Source organism: Macaca nemestrina, chromosome 13, assembly GCF_043159975.1.
Source record: "Macaca nemestrina isolate mMacNem1 chromosome 13, mMacNem.hap1, whole genome shotgun sequence".
NCBI classification, from domain to species: domain Eukaryota; kingdom Metazoa; phylum Chordata; class Mammalia; order Primates; family Cercopithecidae; genus Macaca; species Macaca nemestrina.
The window spans coordinates 38,943,754-38,957,536 of NC_092137.1; the positions used below are offsets into that span (position 1 = coordinate 38,943,754).

Sequence of the window (13,783 nt, forward strand, 5' to 3'; positions counted from 1 at the left end):
GGTTCTGACACATTTAAGTATGCCAAGCATTAAAATGAGTCAGAAGAGCCCCTGGAAGTGACTTTCAGCCCTGATCTGAGACTTTTGAGAAGTTTTCATGTCTTCAATGAGGCGTTTTTAAACTTAAAATAATCTCTGGCCAGCGGTTGGTTTTGTGTGTGTGATAGCATGCTGATGTTCTTTTTTTCCTGATTGATGTAGACACATATTAACTCTACCAATTGACTCTATCCTGACTGATCTTAGGTGAACAATGACAAAAATTAACATGCCAGTGGAGTGAGGATGGAAGGATCTTTGTTATTTCATTTCTGAGCCTTCTGTGCTCCTGAGCTATGGAATTACCTACTCTGCATGCTTTGCTCCTGTTCTCACTGGCTCTGGGCACTTTGGGGCTGCTGGCCGTGATGAACATCACTACAGTTAGTTTTGGTGTGGGACCGTTCTCTAGGAGAGCCTACTCTCTCTTGGTTTTTCAAGCCAGGGAGTGGGAACAAGGGGATATATTTCTGCCAGTGGAACTTTGCTTGTTAAAATAAAATAGGGCTTTTTTCCTAATAAAAATTATCTTCAAGCCAAACTCCCTGTATTTACCACTAAGTCTTTATTGTTGATGTGAAACAAATTGTAGTAAAAAGCATGTTTCTCTGGTGGTCTATTGCATGAGAATTCAGGTCACTTCCACAAATATTTGTTGAGAGTATGTTGAGAATGGTGCCAGGAGCTGGAGACAGAAAGATGAATAAAACTCCCTGTGTACTCCTTAATTGCTCACAGTCTGGGGAGGGGACAGCCATGCAGGCAGTTAACTAAGGAGGGGTGATGGCCTTGTTACCTGGTTCAGTGGCAGGAGCCACCCTGTTTCTAGCAGCACCCATATTTGAGAAAGGGTCACGTAAGGGGCTGACTTGAGCACCAGGGACCATTCTCAAAATAAGGCCACTTATTGTTTGAGATGTCTGGTGACCGAGTCCTATTTTAATTCTTTTATTTATTTCATTTTTTAATTAAAAAAAATTTTTTTTGAGACCAGGTCTCACTCTGCTGCCCGGGCTGGAGTGCAGTGGCTCTATCATGACTCACTGCAGCTTTGACTTCCTGGGCTCAGGTGATTCTCCCACCTCAGTCTTCCAAGTGGCTGGAATTACAGGAGTGCACCACCATGACTGGCTAATTTCTTTTTTATTTATTTATTTATTTTTATTTTTTGTAGAGACAGGGTTTTGCCTTTTGCCCAGGCTGGTCTCAGACTTCTGGGCTGAAGCTAACTGCCTGCCTTGGCCTCCAAAAGTGCTGAGATTACAGGCACGAGTCACTGTGCCTGTATTTTAATTTAATTTTATTTTAATTTTAATTCTTAATTTTAATTTTAATTCTTTAATTTATTGCCTTTGCCACTTTAAATTGCTATGTATTCAAGGATTTGTTGTTGTTGTTGTTTGGTGGGCATAAAAAGCTACATTTTCATTGAGGTATCCTAGTTTTAAACACTTGTGTATCTACATATTGTGAGAATTGTCTTATCTCCTTACCATTTTGCTTCTAAGGGTCACACTGTACTCTTTGTTTTCTTGCGTTACATTGATTAATTAATTTTTATTTTCTAGAACAAGCTTTGCTGATCATAGTGTTATATTTTTGTTTTCTGACATTTTATTTAGAATATGTTTATTTATTTATTTAGGCTATCCTAGAGTTGGTCTCAGAACCTCATAGAATAAATTAGCTATTTACATACATCCTATTCTATAGCATAGATTAAATAACACAGACACTGTTATTTATAGGACCTTCCTGTGATATGATGCTGAATCATTTCTTATTGGGGAGTAGATATTTGACCTTCCCTTTTAATATTTTCTGCAGATAGTTGTTCTGGATAAAAACATTTCTACTGTTTTTAAAACAAATTTCAATAATGTATGTTTTCCTCAAAAATTATCCATTTCATCTAGCTTTTAGAAATTATTGGCGGCTGAGTGTGGTGACTCATGCCTGTAATCCTAGCACTTTGTGAGGCCGAGGCAGGTGGATTGCCTGAGCTCAGGAGTTCGAGATCAGCCTGGGCAACACGGGTGAAACCGTGTCTCTACTCAAATACAAAATAAATTAGCTGGGCATGGCAGCTTGTGCCTGTAGCCCCAGCTGCTTGGGAGGCTGAGGCAAAATTGCCTGAACCTGGGAGGCAGAGGTTGCAGTGGGCAGAGATTGTGCCATTGCATTCCAGCCTGGGCGACAGAGCAAGACTCCGTCAAAGAAAGAAAGAAAGAAAGAGAGAAAGAGAGAGAGAGAGAGAGAAAAAAAAAGAAAGGGAGAGAGGAAGGGAAGGAGGGAGGAAGGAAAGAAGGAAGGAAGGAAGGAAGGAAGGAAGGAAGGAAGGAAGGAAGGAAGGAAGGAAGGAATTGGCAACAAATATTGCATATCGAATTTTACAAGTAATATTTCATATTCTCTGAATTGCTGGTTACATCCCTCTTTGTAGTCCTACTTTGTATTATTTCTCTTTCTCTCAATCTCTCTCATCAAACCCGCCAAAACTTTTTTCCTTGTATCAGTCCATTCAACCTGTTTACTCAGATGACTATCAGAGCCCACACAGGAATTGATACCTTTTTTTAATGACAATGGTACCTTAAAGTAGTACCTTAAATTACAGTACTTTGGAATACTGTGACATGAAGCAGTTTATTTAAAGATAGAGAATCATAGAAAGACTACTGGTCTTACTTGAAGCAACTTCCAGTGTAACTTTGGGCAAATAATTTGTACAAGCTATGGCTTCCGTGGGTATAAAATGAATGGAACATGTGCTGGCCCAGCACACAGCATTGCTGTAGTGATCAAGTGAGATAACGTACATGAGAGTGCTTTGAAAACTACGAAGCATGAACAAACAGGGTGTTACTGTCACAAAATAATGTTGCTTTTAGGCGCTATAGAAAAAAAAAAGGAAATAGCCCTTTTCATAATGTTTAAAGCATTTTTTCTACACCACAAAGATCATATAGACCCTCTTCTTGAAAAAGGCTGCAGGATTTGTCCTGATGAATTACTTTAGTTTCAGGGGAAAGTATTTCCTCATCACCCTCCCCCCAGCATAAAAAAGTTCTCATTCTACTAAATTAGAAATGTGCACTAAAGACCCATTCAATAAAGGACACTGAAATGGAAATTAACTCAAGTCTGCTTTCAATTAATTTCAATTCCCCAAAGTGCCAAACTTTCCTTTTCTGTCACAGCAGTAATTGGAAAATAATAGACAATCCTCAGTTTTTGTGGTCTTATGTGTGTATGTCAGGAGGAGGATACACGTTCTAGGTCAGTCTGGGGGAGGGTCAGGAGACTTTTCAGTATTCTTTAGGTTTCTGTTAACTTATAATTTTAAAATTTTTTTCTGAATTAATTTTACAAAAATATGGCTATAACTTCTTATTGTTTCAACATTCTTATTTCTCTATATCAGTGATTTTAGAACCTTTGTTTTTAAACAGCAGAAACTGATTTTCAAAGGAAATTCTTTCCCGCCAGTCACTATGGCTCATGCCTGTAATTCAGCACTTTGAGAGGCTGAGGCAGGAAGATTGCTTGAGCCCAGGAGGTTGAGGCTGCAGTGAGCCATGATCCTGCCACTGTACTTCAGCCTGGGTGACAGAGTGAGACCCTGTCTCAAAAAAAAAAATAAAAATAAAAAATAAAAAAAGGAAATGCTTCCCCGAAAGCTGTAGTATGTGAATCAGACAAGAACAGAGAGACTCTGGTTGAAGGGGGTAAGAAGGGGAACCCAGAACCCCACCAGCTTGGTGGCTTCCTCTCTCCACTCAAGACAGACTCAAGAAAGCCTGAGGGCTTCAAAAAATATAAACTGAAAACCATTGCTTTGTATCATGATCAGGCATGATATAGAGACCAACAGGCTCTTTCCAGAAATTTAACATTATTTTCCCGAGAGTTTACCAAGGCCTGAATGGGTGTTTTTAGAGGTTAGCACTGCAACCGTAGAGATGGAAAGAAAGGAGGAAGGTCAGGGAGGAATAGGAGCCACATTAACTTGTTGAGAGGCATGTGGCAGCATCTGATGGTTATTTATTCAAAGGCAGGCAGTGATTCAAGGGCTATCAAGAACAGAGTGAAGAATTACTAGGCTCAGAGTGAGGGATTCCCAGTACAAAATGAAGAGCAGACTGCAAGTGAGATCTCAAAGGGACTTTCATAATCATAGCAAGGCTTTTTCCAGAATAAGTCATATTACCTGTCTGTGTAATCCTGTTATTAAGCTCCCTTTTAAACTGTACCCTTTAATACATATTCATTATCACAATCATTCTCGTCAACCTAGAAATTCTGTTCTGGAAACTTAGCTTAAGAAAAGATGTCCTAAATATGAAGAAAAAGGACTCTATTCCTTTTTATATCCACTTATTATCGTAAAAAACAGAAAAATACCCTAATAATTGGGGGAGGGAAAGAAAACAATGACACATTTTCTCAAGCAACTATTTCTTAGTCAATAAATGTAATGATTGTGAAACTATTTGGAGAAAGCCAGGTGTAATAAATGAAAGAACCAGTTCTGAAATCATATGGATGTACCTAAATTACAATTCTGGCTCCCTTTGCCATGATCCTGGGCATATTATTACCTCATTTTCCCAAGCCTCAGTATTCTCATCTGGAAAATGGGGATAATGATACATCCTCAACAGAATCAATATGAGATTTAATTAAATGAGACAATAGAAATAAAATATGAAGCATTATGTTTGGCACATAGCAGCTGTTCAACAAATGTTCCTTCTCTCTCCACCATTCCTTACATAGCATATGGGAAAATGCTTATGCTCTGTCAACAAAATTTTCTTTTCTTTTTTTTTTTTTTTGAGACAGGATCTTGCTCTGTCACTCAGGCTGGAGTGCAGTAGTGCGAGCCTAGCTCACTGCAGCCTTGAACTACTGGGCTCAAATTATCCTTCCACCACAGCCTCCCAAGTAGCTGAGATATAGGCTCTGTCAACAAATTTGACAAACTTAAGGAAATACATAGTTTCCTAGGAAAATATAAATGACTAACTAGTTGAAAAGCTGCCTAGATAAATTTCTTTTGAAGAAACAGAAAAGGGCTTGAAGATCTGACTACTTTTTAAAAAGGGTACCAAGATCAAATGGTTTCATAGCTATGCTCTATTATCTTTTAAAGAACTGATAATTCCAATGTAATTGAAGTTTTTATAGGTTATAGAAAAAGATGAAAAACTTCCAATTCATTATGGCTAACATAAGCTTAATGACAAAATAAAATAGAATAAAAACCAAAAACAATCTACCAGCTGGGTGAGGTGGCTCATGCCTGTAATCCCACCACTTTGTGACAGACCAAAGTGGGTGGGTCACTTGAGGCCAGGAGTTTGAGACCAGCCTGGCCAACATGGCAAAAACCCGTCTATACTAAAAATACAAAAAATGAGCTGGGTGTGGTGGCTCATGCCTGTAATCCCAGCTACTCAGGAGGCCGAGGCACGAGAATCGCTTGAACCCAGGAGGTGGAGGTTACAGTGAGCCAAGATCGTGCCACTGCACTGGGGGACAGAGTAAGACTCTGTCTCAGAAAAAAAAAAAAAAAAAATTTAATAGCAAAAGTGACCACAAAGTCAAAAGACAAAAAGATAAATGGGAAAAAACATTGCGTATAACAAATAAACAGTTAATACATGTTATTTACAAACTCTCACTACTTGCTACAAAAAAAAAAGGCCGATAACCTAAAAGAAAATTAGGCAAATCAGAGGACTAGATAACTGACAGACGAGCAAATCTTAATGTATAGTAAGTATATGACATAGAGATGCTCAATAGCACCAGCAATCAGCAAAAGTAGCTATAAACTATCACTTGTCACCCATCTGACTGACAAGAACTAAAAAGTGTTAACATCCACTATTGGCTGGAATGCAGGAGAAAGGTATTTAGGCAATAAATATTCCTGGGGGAAATGAGGGTAGTTATAGCCTTTTTGGAAAGCAGCCTAGCCACATCTATGGAAACTCTACATAAATAAAAGCACCAATATGTAAAGCTGTATGTACCAAGATGTTCGTTGTGGCATTGTTTGCAGTGGCAAAATAATGGACATAAAGGGAATGTTCATCAGTGGAGAAATGGTTAACACAGTCATTTGTACCATGGAATATTATGCAGTCATTACAAGTAATTTCTTAGGGCCAAGCATAGTGGCTCACACCTGTAATCCCAGCACTTTGGGAGGCTGAGCCAAGCGAATCATGTGAAGTCACAAGTTCAAGACCAGCCTGACCAACATGGTGAAACCCGTCCCTACTAAAAATACAAAAATTAGCCAGGCATGGTGGCGCACATCTGTAATCCCAGCTTGAAACTGGGAGGCGGAGGTTGCAGTGAGCCGAGATCTCACCACTGCACTCCAGCCTGGGCAACAGTGAGACTCCATCTCAAAAAAAAAAAAGTAATTTCTTAGATCTGTAACAATTAACTTGGAGAGATTGCCACAGTGTATTACGTGAGAGTAAGATGCAGAGAAGTACAATATGTAAACCTACAATGACAACCCCACTCCATATACGTATATTCTGTATATGACTGTATGCGATTATATGAGGATGGATAAAAGAATGAAAGAATACCAAAGATTATTAACATCAGTTGGGATTGGGGAGGAACACTTTTACCTCTGCTCAAAGAGCCACAATAAAAACAGTATAAATAATAATGGTCCAGTTTAAAAAAAATTTTTTTTAAGTTTTTCTTCACTTATTTTATCTGTACAACAATAATGATCCCATGTTTATTTTATTTTTTCCTTTAAGAGATGGGATCTTGCTATGCCTAGGCTGATCTTGAACTCCTGGACTCAAGCAATCCTCCATCCTTGGCCACCCAAAGTGTTGGGATTACAAGCATGAGCCACTGCACCCAGCCATGGTCCAATTTTTAAAAGAAAATAAAATGTTTGTGCTATAATATAGGTGGGAAAGGTAGTTACAAAATTTTAGGTAGGCTTCATTAATAATTATGTAAAATATTCTAGAGAAAAAAATATTAACAGGCAATACAAACAAGTGATCATGATAGCTGTTTAAGTAGAGACATTATAGTTGCTTTGTCCCCTATATACTTTCCAAATTTTCTCTAATGTAGGTTTTTGGTTTTTTTTTTTTTTTTTTGAGACAGAGTTTCGCTCTGTCCCTCAGGCTGGAGTGCAGTGATGCCATCTCGGCTCACTGCAATCTCTGCCTCCCGGGTTCAAGCGATTCTCCTGAGTAGCTGGGATGACAAGTGTGTGCCACCATGCCTGGCTAATTTTTAAATTTTTAGTAGAGTGCAGTTTCACCATGTTGGCCAGGCTGGTCTTGAACTCCTGGCCTCAAGGTATCCACCTGCCTCGGCCTCCCAAAGTGCTGGGATTACAAGCGTGAGCCACCATAGCCTGGCCTCTAATGTAGTTTTGTTGCTTTTGTAATTTACTACATAAAATTTCTAACTCACTGTCCATCACACATGTTTATTATGTCTCATGGTGGTTCATACCTGTAATCCCAACACTTTGGGAGGACAAAGTGGAAGAATTGCTTGAGGCCAGGAGGTCGAGAACAGTCTGGGCAATATGGGGAGACGCTGTCTCTACAAAAAGTGGAAAGTTAGCCATGCATGGTGGACATGCCTGTAGTCCAAGCTATTTGGGAGACTGAGGCAGGTGGGTCCCTTAAGCCAAAGAATTCAAGGTTACATTGAGCTATGATCATGCCGTTGCACTCCAGCCTGGGGAAAGCAAGACTCTGGCTCTACAAAAAATAAAATAAAAGAAAGTCTTATGTCTTGAAATAAGTGGTCACATGTACATATGTGAGCATGTGAGCATGAGGATATTCTAGCTCAGAAAATGTGTAAGTTTTCATTTTACCTATGATATATGGGTTTTTTGTTTTTTTGTTTTCAATTAGTTGTAGATTAATGACTAAATCTCCAGGAAAAATCACCCACAAAAATCTCACAAAGGTATGGCTTTGCATATTTAAAGATTTTCTTCCCCCAAATAGTAACGGAAATCGCTTCTAAAGACCATTTTTAAAGCTGGTGGCTTTGGGCAGGCCACTTCTCTTCCCCTCCTTAGGTCTCGTTTGCTTCTTTTATAAATGAAGAACTTGGATAGAATAATGTTCTTAGAGCCTCTTTGACGGTAATATTCTGTGATTTCATTATATTCATCCTAGAATGGATTAGATGTCAAGTAAATTAACAATTGCTAAGGAGAAGAAAGTTTTCATCTTAGAAATGTTTGTATCAGCTATGAAAAAAGATTAAAGATAGTTAGGGAAGATGCCCTAGCTTGCCATAACTTTCATGCTTACGTGAAAAATGTGCAAGAGTTTAAACAGCATATGGCTTTGACTTTGGGCCTTTCTTTATATTCGTCATTTATAACCATGTAGCTATTTTCCAATGGCTTTTTACCTGTGTGTACCCTCCCACCCTGCCAACGTATTATTTTGTTTTATAAACCTCAGTATGCGAATAAAAAGTATTTTTGTTTTGGTTTGGATACACTCCATATTTTATAATAAAGTCTTTTTTTTTTTGAGACAGAGTTTTGCTCTTGTTGCCCAGGCTGGAGTACAATGGGACGATCTCAGCTCACTGCAACCTCTGCCTCCCGGGTTCAAGTGATTCTCCTGCCTCAGCCTCCTGAGTAGCTGGGATTACAGGCATGCGCCACCACGCCCGGTTAATTTTGTATTTTCAGTAGAGACAGGGTTTCTCCATGTTGGTCAGGCTGGTTTGGAGCTCCTGACCTCAGGTGATCCGCCCACCTTGGCCTGCCAAAGTGCTGGGATTACAGGCGTGAGCCACCGCGCCTGGCCTTTTCTTTTGAGACAGAGTCTTGCTACATCACCCAGGCTGGAGTGCAGTGGTTGATCTCGGCTCACTGCAGCCTCTGCTTCTCAGGTCCAAGTGATTCTCCTGCCTCAGCCTCTGGAGTAGCTGGGATTACAGGCACCTGCCACCATGCCAGACTGATTTTTGTATTTTTAGTAGAGACAGGGTTTCACCACGTTGGCCAGACTGGTCTCGAACTACTGACCTCAAGTGATCCGCCCATCTCAGCCTCCCAAAGTGCTGGGATTACAGGCAAGAGCCACCACATCCAGCCCATAATGAAGTCTTAAATCAGCTTTCTTCAGATATAATTTATGTAAGATAAAATGCACCCAATTAAAACATACATTCAATGAGTTTTGGCAAATTTGTGCGCCCGTATACCACTGACACAATTAAGCAGTAGAACATTTCTATCATCCAACAAAGTTTCCTGTGCGGCCAGGCATAGTGGCTCATGACTGTAATCTCAGCACTTTGAGCTACCGAGGAAGGAGAGTCGCTTGAGCCCAGGAGTTCGTGACCAGCCTCGGTAACATAGTGAGACTCCTGTCTCTATGAAAAAAAAAATTAGCCAAGCATACTGACCTCCACCTGTAGTCTTACCTACTCAGGAGGCTGAGATGGGAGGACCACTTGAGCCCAGGAGTTCAAGGCTCCAGTGAGCCATCCTAAGGCCACTGCACTGCAGCCTGGGCAAGAGTGAGACCTCGTCTCAAAAAAAAAAAAAAAGTTCCCCATGCCTCTTCCCAGTTATCCCTCCACCTCCTGCTCTAGGCAACTGTTGATCTGCATTTTGTCACTATAGATTAGATTTGTCTATTCTAAGTGATGAACAAAGTTTAAACTTGTGTTTTCTTAATCTTGGATAGTGTTCATATATTTGTATTGTTTCAGTCAGGTTTCTTAGTTGTAAGCAACAGAAAACAATCTCTGGCTGATTTAAGCAGCAGAGGAATTTGTTGAAAGGAGAGGGACAGCTTACGGAATTGCTGGGAGGCTGGAGAATCGAGTTTGGGATTCTATGGCCAGCAGCAGTGCCTAAATCACATAATACAACTGTTCTAGTGAGGAAAGCACCGAAACTAGCACCTGGAATTTCCTAATATGTTTGTAACGGATAATGGTCACCACCACCACCCTCGCTGCCACTGCTGTCTTAGAAGGTAGAAAGAATATCGAGTATCTGCCTTAGGAATTCTTTTTGCAACTGCCAGTGTTAATTGGGGTAGGTGCATCTGAGTGGTATGTCCTAGGCATATATCTGTCATGCCTTAGTTGCAAAGAAGGCTAGAAGAACCTGGTGCTTTCAGCCTCTATAGTGGGAGGCATTTGATCAAGTCTCATAAGGCAGGGGAATTCTTCAAACTTAGGAAAGGGTTAAAATGCTGGATGGCTGAAAAGAGGGCCAGTATCCACAACACTGACTGTGTGCTAGACTGCATTCTGACTTTGCAGCTTCATGTCCAATGGTCACATCAGACATGGCCTGTTTGCTAAGCATTTCCTGGGTGCAAAGGAGTCTACCAGGTGCCGAAAGTGGGGACAAGGCTATCAAGGAACATACTATTTAATGGAATAGAAACAGATGTATTGGCCTTCATATCTGCTCAATTTTTTCTCCTTAATTTCCCTGGGGCTGGGTGTGGTGGCTCACACCTGTAATTCAGCACTTTGGGAGGCCAAGGTTGGAGGATCACTTGAGCCTAGGAGTTTGAGACCAACCTGGGCAACACAGGGAGACCCCATCTCTACAAAAAAAAAAAAAAAAAAAAAAAAAAATTCCAGGTGTGATAGCATATGCCTGTGGTCCCAACTATTTGGGAGGCTGAGGTGGGAGGACCTCTTGAGCCCAGGAGGTCAAGGCAGCAGTGAGCCATGATTGCATCACTGCACTCTATCCTGGGTGACAGAGCAAGACCCTGTGTGAAAAAAAAGAAAAAAAGAAAATTTCCTTAAACTATAACTTGCTAGTAAAACCAATATGTCTTAATTAATTGATTTGATCCAAAAAAGAATGTAGCATATTGAAAGACTACCCTAAATTTGAATAATGAATTTCATATGTATTCACAAAATGTATTTACCTTTATGCTAAATGTTTACTCAGTATTTTTCCTCTTCTGAAATTGCATGTATCTCAAGCTGTGTTCATTTCAATTTTTTTAAGTTAATATATGAAGTAAATCCAGTTTCTCTGACAATTTTACCTGTTATCCTTTACTCTTGATTTGAATTGACAGGTGCAGGGAAGAGGAGGTGGCCTGAGGCAGGACGATGAGGATGCAATGTTGAAGAATAAGCTGGAGAAGAGAAGTAACCGGCACTATGGAAAAAACCAAAACAAAGCAAGGTCAGATTTTTCCCATGTCTTGTTTTAGGACTTAGGATTCAAGGAATGCAGATTTTTGCTTTGTCTTACCACTGTCTCGAGACATGACAGTATGTTAACTATTTTCATTTTCCTATCATCATATAATGACTATGAAGAATATAGACTGGGTGCTGAAAAAATAGGAAATGCTATTAGAATTTGGTCTGTGTTGTTATTTTATTGTTCTTAGCAATAACTTTAGGACTGCCTCAGAACAACTTGCTGGGTAAGGCCAAGACACAGATTCAACTACTAGACATCTATCATCTTCTAGACTAGCCTAGAAGCATAAGTGCTTTCTCTTTTAATCTTTACCATATAGAAACAACTATATAGAAGTAGATTCTGTTATCATCTCCAATTTACGGAAGAGGAAACAGTCATAGGGAAGTCAGGTGACAACTACAAAGTATCAAAGTTAGGTCTGGGATCTGGATCTTTCCTCCCAAGCCCTGATTCTTGCTATTATACCAGGCTGTTGGGACATAGTATGAAATTGTCTAAATAATCTTTACTCAAGCCTATGCAGGAAGTTTGGGTAACCTCAAATCATATGGATTTTATAGGGACAGCCTGCTGTGTGTATAAATTCTGGGCTAAGGTTATATATTATTTATGGACTTAAATACTGAGGCTGGAGGGGTTTCCTGTACCAGCATGCCTTAGGAGAACAATATACACTACCACACAACCAAATGTTTGCAACCAGGGGCTTCCTCTATAAACTGCTTGATGCATATAACGTGACACACTGGAGAAGAAGCTAAATGGATAAGCAACTAGCTGAATGTTTTACATGGATTGCCTCATCTTTATGGCCAACCAATGTGGTTCTGAAAGTGCATTCTAGGCCAACCTCTTTTTCTCCCTAGGTTGTGAATGGTTTTCTTTTCCTTTCTCTTTGCTTTTCTTTCTTTTCTTTCTTTCTTTCTTTGTCTTTTTCTTTTTTTTTTTTTTGACGGAGTTTCACTCTTGTTGCCCAGGCTGGAAAGCAATGGCACAATCTTGGCTCACTGTAATCCCGCCTCCCGGGTTCAAGCGATTCTCCTGCTTCAGCCTCCCGACTAGCTGGGATTACAGGTGCCTGCCACCACACCCAGCTAATTTTTGTGTTTTTAGTAGAGACAGGGTTTTACCATGTTGGCCAAGCTGGTCTTGAACTCCTGACCTCAGGTGATCCACCCACCTTGGCCTCCCAAAGTGCTGGGATTAGAGGCGTGAGCCACCGCGCCTGGCCTGTGAATGGTTTTCTACAACCTACTACTTTCTCTGTGTGTGCCCTGTGCTTCCTGAAGTCTAGTATTATACATTACTGTTTTCTTCTGCCTGCATCTTTCCCAGAACCTTTCCGTTGACAATTCCTTCTATCAGCCTCTTGCCCAGGAGGACAGCAAGATTCCCTTAGCTGAACTTGGCAGTGACAGCAGGGCAGAGTTCAGAAGTCTGGCAAAGATCAGAGGTGGGGGAAGTAGAGGATATTTTATGCAGGCTTGCTGAGATCAGTAAGTGCCTGGTGAAGAGCTGCCTTCCTGACTGTAGAACTGTTCCCACAGGTCAATTTCAGTTAGCCTCAAGAACATAAGGGAGACACTTCCTGCAAATTCCTTTCTGGCTATTTAGTAATCACACATCATTCAGTTTGGTTGAGAAACTTTCCTACTGTGGTAAAACGTGGTTTTCTATTGCAAGAGAATATCAGGTAGATAATGGTTTAGTGATTAGGATGTGTGAATATGGACACCACCTACTTCAGCTCATTCTTTGTTCCTCTGGAATCATCGGTTTCTTGTCATGCAGGCACAAATGTAGGATCCTGTAAGTTTCCTTATTCCCTGCATGTATCTGGAGAGGATAGGGACAGAATGAGTAGTGTTGATTGAACAAAGCTTTTTCTCCCTGCAGGAGAGAATGAACATATGCCGGTGAATAATCCTTCCACGCAGATTTACCAGGTAAAGACAAATCGATTGTTTCGAATGCTCCCATGTATAACAGTGATGACTGACTATTCTTTACGTGTAGATGTTTTTAGCACTCACAAGTGCTTCCACATATATCGTTGCACTTACTCTCTTAACAGGGCTGTGAGACAGGCACCTCAGTGGGTCTCGCCACTCACAGTGTACTTTGGAGATAACTGATTTTTTTTGAGACAAGGTCTTGCTGTGTTGCCCAGTCTGGTCTTTAACTCCTGGGCTCAAGCTCAGGTTCCTGAGTAGCTAAGACTATATGTGAGCACCACTGTGCCTGGCTGAGAACTCATTATTGAAAGACAAGTTATCCCGTTTATGAAATGCAGCACTATCACCCCCACCTCAACTCTGCTTCTCTTGCTTGCTGCCCCCATCGCCATGGCCATTACACTGCAAGATAACATTTCCATCAGAGAGGAGAGGGCAAGATCTGTTTTTCTTACTTTTCTATTTTAGCAGGGAGAATTGAGAATGAAAAGGGGGTTAACATTGCAAATGTTCAAATATCTGTTCAGGAAAAACTTTCAAGCTC

The 13,783-nt window shown here is 40.4% G+C and overlaps 1 protein-coding gene across 17 annotated transcripts in view; it reads left to right on the forward strand.

Annotated features, from left to right (window-relative positions):
• LOC105464882 (Rho guanine nucleotide exchange factor 33) overlaps positions 1 to 13,783 on the forward strand; it is a 278,945-nt gene that overhangs the window by 19,600 nt on the left and 245,562 nt on the right. For all 17 annotated transcript variants that reach the window (XM_071076556.1, XM_071076555.1, XM_071076557.1 and 14 more), the window contains exons 3-4: positions 11,148 to 11,257; positions 13,181 to 13,230. In XM_071076556.1, coding sequence (XP_070932657.1) covers positions 11,233 to 11,257; positions 13,181 to 13,230 — 75 coding nt within the window. In that variant the 5' untranslated portion in view covers positions 11,148 to 11,232. The remainder of the gene's footprint in view (positions 1 to 11,147; positions 11,258 to 13,180; positions 13,231 to 13,783) is intronic.